The 6,349-nt window shown below is 48.4% G+C and overlaps 1 protein-coding gene across 3 annotated transcripts; it reads left to right on the forward strand.

Moving 5' to 3' along the window:
* The first annotated feature begins 630 nt into the window (after positions 1 to 630).
* LOC123075150 (uncharacterized) lies at positions 631 to 4,275 on the forward strand. Of its 3 annotated transcripts, none has more exons than XR_006436101.1 (11): positions 631 to 948; positions 1,167 to 1,571; positions 1,720 to 1,902; positions 2,183 to 2,284; positions 2,367 to 2,402; positions 2,491 to 2,586; positions 2,667 to 2,759; positions 2,878 to 2,994; positions 3,119 to 3,151; positions 3,225 to 3,456; positions 3,557 to 4,275. XR_006436101.1 is itself a non-coding variant. In XM_044497817.1 (11 exons), the coding sequence occupies exons 2-11, from the start codon at positions 1,311 to 1,313 to the stop codon at positions 3,593 to 3,595; spliced, it is 1,011 nt and encodes a 336-aa protein (XP_044353752.1). In that variant the 5' UTR covers positions 631 to 948; positions 1,167 to 1,310; the 3' UTR covers positions 3,596 to 4,275. The 3 variants fall into 3 exon arrangements, 2 of the variants coding, with proteins under 2 accessions (XP_044353752.1, XP_044353753.1); XM_044497817.1 differs by having other exon boundaries at positions 3,225 to 3,275; XM_044497818.1 differs by lacking the exon at positions 631 to 948 and having other exon boundaries at positions 1,129 to 1,571; positions 3,225 to 3,275.
* The last annotated feature ends 2,074 nt before the right edge of the window (positions 4,276 to 6,349 follow it).

The raw sequence follows: 6,349 nt of genomic DNA on the forward strand, positions 1-6,349 counted from the left end.
ATGATTAATTTCCCCAACATTCAGAAATGCAAAGTAAGCTATATGTCTTTACCCCAAGCAGTCTCGACCATGAGGCTTGGCTACTAAAAGCAAGGGCCCCAACTCAAAAAGAAAAGAGCAAGGGCTCCGATCAAAATTATGGGTCTCTAACCGGTAAAAGAACATTAAGGACTTGCACATATGTTCTCGCATTGATTGTGAGATTATGAAGGGAATTGAACTGTAAAAGGACATTTTAACTTGTTTCTTTTCACGCGCGATTTTTTCTGGGAGTTTTTAACTTACAAGAATCATGCCATCTACAATGGCATGTGTGGAACTATGTAGGAGAATAAGTATCTTCTTGTAAATAGGGATGGGTTAACATTATTTTTTTCTTGTTAAAGCATTTTTTCTACAAATATTTTTTTATCCCGTGGCAACGCACGGGCGTTCGACTAGTTTTCATACTTGGTCAAAGTTTATAAAACTTGATTTAAAAAAAACTATATACTCGCTACGTTGTGGAACGGAGAGAGTATTTCCAAATCAATAATCTCTTGACCGCTGTGCACGGTGATTCAGCCTCCGCACGAACTAGCAGCCGCCACAGAGCCACGCGCTCCGCTGCGTCCATGCCAGATGCTCCAGCGCCTCTCCTGTCTTGTCTCGGTGGAGATGGGAGGTCGAACGAAACGGACGAAACGACTACGGACTCCAGTAGATCTAGGACGATTCTGCCACGTAGCGGTTCGTGAAATTTTCCTTTACAATTTCTCGCCCGACGATCGAGCAGCACACAGTCATCCCTAGGCCCTACACCCCGCCGCTGCTGCCGCCGCCCGCCCCATCTCCGGTCACCGGTCAGTCGCCCCTTCGCCGGCCAACACGCCGCGCCGTGAATCCTCCTCTTCCCCGAACGCGCTGGCGCGCCTCCCCGGAGCCTCCCACGACCGCACGCACGGCAAGGTAACGCCCTCCGCCTCTCTCCCTCTTTTTGGCTTTGGGTCCATGAGCGAAACCTCCGTTCCTAAATATTTGACTTTTTAAAGATTTCAAATGGACTACCACATACGAATGTATATAGACACATTTTAGAGTGTAGATTCACTCATTTTACTTCGTATGTAGTCATTTGCTGAAGACAAATATTTAGGAAGTAATCTCCACGATTCTTCGCTGGTTAGATTATTATCAAGGTCTCAACAACGCAATCCTGCCACCCTGCTACTGCTAGTGCTAGCGAAGGGGGCAGCAACGCTCACCGAGCCGGGGATGTCAGCATAAACAAGGCAGATATCGTTGAGCCCGCCAACGAAATCGACCCTCCCATGGATCACAGCATAGTGGACAATTGCGTCGACGCAAATCCGACAATGGAGAAATCAATTCCTCCTTGGAAGAGAAGTTTCCAACTGCCCACAAACGAGAGACAGGGGGCAGAGGCAGAGGAAATTGAAAACCTCCATGTTCAGATCAGTCCTCTCAAATGTAAGCTGAACAAGGTACCGTATTATCGTTCTATATGCGATGAAAGGCAGCAGGTTGAGGTCTACCGCCGGCTCTCCCGGTACTACATCCAAGCCCATGAGGTACCAGCCATCACTTATCATGGCCAGCCTTTACAGTTTTCATGATATATATTGCCTGCTTGGTTCGTCATGTGTGTGTATTTTCGTCGTCTGATGATGTCTCCGCCTTTGCATTTGTGTTCATTTACGGACCGTTCTTCTACTGCAGTTACCCTCGCCCGGAGAGGAACCAGATAATGCACAACTGAGCAAGGAATTGGAGCGTTGTCTGGATGCTTATGAAATAAATTTCCTCCAGCGCGCCAAAGACAATCCTGAATGGTACTTCCATCCTGAACAATGCAAGCTTGCCGGCTTGGAAGACTACCAGCGGCTAGTGCTTCGTGATCATGTAGGTCAACGATTGATTCCTCCATGCCAATTAGTCTAACTTTCATCCGTGCTGACATTATCAAACTTGTTCCCACAACCAGTTAATGTGCATTCTGTTCTACTAACTACTCCAAGGTTGGGGATGGAATTTGCCTTCGTCTGGTTGAATGTTATGATACTCCTTATAAAGGAAACTGTTAATGTCCTTTTATCATAGTCATGATTAACTCAGCAAGTGCCCATGTTTCTTTATGTGCTCCAGTACTAGCAGCAGCCCAAGTGACATTTCCTTTCTGCAGGGTATGTATGGAGATTTGAAGCAATACCGCCTGTATTATCATACCTACCAGGGAGATGTAGAGTATGTCCAGTTCCGTGAGCAGATGGCGGAGCAAATTAAGGTAGGCATGATGCAGTAAAGTGTAAACCATTGTATTTGTCATACTAAGTTGGTCTGATAATATTCCCTTTTCCATGTGACAGTGGATTGACGACGAAGCAGCACTCTTCGGCGATCAGGTACTCCTCAAAACCTCTTGCATTTGATCTAACTACACTGTGCTGTAGTCACACATGAGCATGGTAACCATTTAATTTTGTTGTGAAGCGGCTGAGAAACGAGCTAGAGGCTTTTCTTCAAACACTGAGGATTGCGATGCGGTTTCCGAATATTTCCGGACGCTCAGTTGTCTCTGCCTTACGTGTAATGCGCTTCTCCCATCTATTAATTTGGTTGCTGAAATAAGTGGGGATGGTATTTCACAATTCTGTTTCCAATTTCAGGAGCATCTATATAGCCTTCGGTTTGACTTTAACCACCGGAAGGACTTGGACGGTGTCTATCTTGAGATATGGAAACGGGTTGCTAGGAATAAGGTTATATTTTCCGGCCAATCTTCACAATTAATAATAATAAAACTTATGGTGCTCTTTCCATTGTCCCAGCTTTGTATGCTCGTTGATATTGATATCCACTCGCCTTGACATTGCTTAGATGAACTTCGGTGACGCTTTGAAGCAATTGTATGAAGAGAACATTTTCCCCTTCCGCAGGCCTGACATCAAATTAGCACTCGATAGCTATCCAGGCCCCAGTTGGATAAATTCTTGTGTAGGTTCATCATCGTCAACGATAATGTTGAATTGACTTCTTCAGCTAATTACTTCTCCTATGGTTTCATATTTCCATTTAATAATTTCGTTTCACTAATTGTTCTGTTTATTTCTTTTTCCAGTATGATACCTACGTGGCTGGCATTGATGAGGGGGTAAGCATGCTTTGTGTGAGATCCATGCCTGTTTAGAATCATTTACATTGATTTAACACTGCTCTATATTTAGTTCTCAGAAGACGAAGCTCATCCCTTGATCATAGAGGCCGTTGAGAAAATGGTTAGTTGATCTTGCTAGTTTTGTACTGTAGTTAGGAGGTGTTTCTTTGTGATCTTGATCTGCCTCCAATTGGCTATATTTTCAAGTGGATGCCAATATTACTTTCAAGTTGAGAAACGGAAGAACTATTTGGATTACACCAGAAAGAAATTGGAAATCGCAGCACGTATAGGTTTGAAAAGTATGAACGGACTTGACTATGCTACTATTTTCATGTCTATGTAATACGATAATAATGCACTTTCTGAAATTTCTTGTATAATTTTGCCTATAATGAGCAGCCTAGAGGTCACTGCACAAGGCAGGAAAAACCATGGTGATGGGAAGGCTGCGATAGTGAGCCGAGGGAAGCTATGCCATGAATAAAGAATGGCCCATGGTGCTGGTGCTGGTGCTGAACCTGCTGATTCCACCCTGTGCTCTGTCGCATGAGCTCCTGGTTCCTTTGTGATGTCATCACCTCTATCTATGCGCTCCATGTATCCAGGCCATACACTTTGGAGCAGATGTATTCGTCTTTCTGCCGGTGAGTGCCAGAGTCCAATTCACCTTGGCTTCTCTGGAGCAGATTGACTACTTCACTACTTGACCTCCCACATGGGCTCTAAGGTACTGATCTTGTCAACATTGCGGTTTGTGATGATCTTGTCTTATGTTCACTAGTACAACATAGCAATATAGCAGTGTCCCATGTCTGCTATTTGTGGATGTAATGTAAGTGGAGTCATAGCCTACTCCACAGCCCATCGATGGAGGTCAGATTTGGTGCGTCCTAATCCTAGTAATATATACACATTTTTGCGCGCGTTCTAGTGGAATCATCAGATATAATGTATGTATAAATTCCTGCGTTCTAAAATGGGGCCAAGATTGAGATATAGTCAGCTATCTTTCTGGCAGTGGCCTGAATTTGGCCTCTTGCTACTGCTGTACTGCGTGATGAATCCATGTGATGAAAGAGTGTCGTGTTCTCAATAGAGGAAAGGGAGATTATTGTTTTCTTGATTGTTCTTTAAGCAAGCACTTAACCACTCTTGAATAACAGTACCACCGTTTAAGGTCAATATTTTGTTTGCCATGTACTGTATAACTGTACTACTGCTTTGACTTGTACATAAATGCTAGAGTGTTCTAGTTCTATGGCAGCTAATTTTGTTTTTTTATACAATGTGATTTCAACAATTGCAATCATGATTTCTACATTTGAAAGTAAGAACTGCAATAAGTCATTTGCAATATGGCAATCTTTTCACCAAGTAAAGCACGCACGCCTCTAGCCACTCTGGCAGTCACACACAAACTGCTTCCTCTATCCCATGCGCAAGTTTACTGATCAGTAGAATGAATCTTAGCTGTGAAACATAATGTTTTGTTGTTTATTTTTGCACATAATTTTGTTGTTTAATGACATTGGTTGTTGTCCCTTCGAACAAGCTTAAATGGTTTTGGTGACCATGGTTTTTCGTGTACTAGTAATGTATTGCTGAATGACCTGGACATCAGTAATTTATTCTAGGCTATTGAATAGTTCTATCTTCCTGTTATGGAAGGTGCGGTTGCGCGGGCGAGCAAATGGGATCGAGCCACTCCTGCCCGCGGTGTCCATGGACAAACGGAAGGGGTCAAATTTGGCAATTGTGGTTGGAGATGCTCTTAGAACTATCCGAGCAAATGTCAAATGGGATATTTTTTTCCTACTCATGGCTAGCGTCCCGGGGAGAAGAATGATCACTGCTGCATGATCCTTGGGAACTCTTCTTAAGAGTGAAGATATATGCAGCTTAAAGCTCTGTCTAGCCTTCTTTGCCGAAAAAGGGTTTTCCCCCGCTTTGTATACAAAGCGACCAACCGAGACATCCAACGATAGGTGCTGGGGCGGAAGCAGCACAGTCACGCATAAAAGAAATGAAAGAGAAAAACAAGAGAAACAAATGCCGACAACGGCGGATCGACAAAAAAACGAAGAAGCCTCGTGGCTGCTGCACCCACCGGAGATCGCCCACCAAGCTCCGAGCCTCCGAAGCACCGGTACCAATCAACACCTTCAAGAAGGGACGCGACGATGACGAAGCTGCTGCCAAGGGTTCCCCCCGGTACGCGGTGAGGAGAGAGGAAGGGTAGCCCCGACGCCCTCCAGGAAGGTCCGGCGGCATCCACATGCGCCACCGCGTCGGTGTCGGCCAAGCCAATAGGGATTTCTCCCGATCCTAACCTCCACCTCAGGCACTCCAAAGCTCGCCACCAAACAGACCCCCACCATGCGCCAACCCGGTCACGAAGCTTCCCACGCTGTCTCACCATGGCACCGTGAAGCATGGCCTACACAATGAAGAAGAGGAGCCGGGACTCGGGCAGCAGCACCATCGGCACGTGGGAGGGCCCCACCTCCACCGTCGAAGACGGTAGCTGACCGGACGCAATAGCAGGAACATACCAGGCCCGTGGCCGCATAGGCCCGGCCGGGATCTCCCAGGCCCGTAAAGTTCCCGCCTTCGCGTTGCAGTCGGCACGCCGTCGGCGCCGCCGCCCCTGTCTAAGCCGCTCCCTTGCCTCCCCGCACAGAGAGCCACCAAGTGGAAGCACCACCACCACGCGCACCGCCGGCAACCACCACCAGGTCGTCGGACCGCCACCAGCCGAGCCGCACCACCCCCGCACGTCCGCGACGGAGAGGAACCAACGCAGCCGCCAGCAGCCCGAAGCCGGACCCCAGCCGCTGCCCACGCCGCCTGCCGGACGGATCCGGCCGCCGCGGCGAGGCGCGCACCACCGCGCAGCCGGCCACGTAGCGCCACGCCAGCCAGGGGGCCGCGCGCTGCCACGCCACGGCGCCCCGCGCTCGCCCCGCGCCCGCACTCGATGAAGAAGCGCGCGCCGCCCCATCGCGCGAAGGAAGAACAAGCCCCGCTGCCGCCGGCGCCGGTCGGGCTTCGCCCGGCCGCGCCCCTGGCGGTGGCGAGGGAGGAGGGGAGGCCGGCGGCGGGGGGATCTGGGCGCCCTCCCCGGCCGCCTCGCGGGTGGCGGCATGGGAGGGAAGGGTTTCGGGAATGTGTCTTGTTTTCGATATTAAGCCA

This window comes from Triticum aestivum, chromosome 3D (genome assembly GCF_018294505.1).
Source record: "Triticum aestivum cultivar Chinese Spring chromosome 3D, IWGSC CS RefSeq v2.1, whole genome shotgun sequence".
In the NCBI taxonomy this organism is placed as follows: Eukaryota; Viridiplantae; Streptophyta; class Magnoliopsida; order Poales; family Poaceae; genus Triticum; species Triticum aestivum.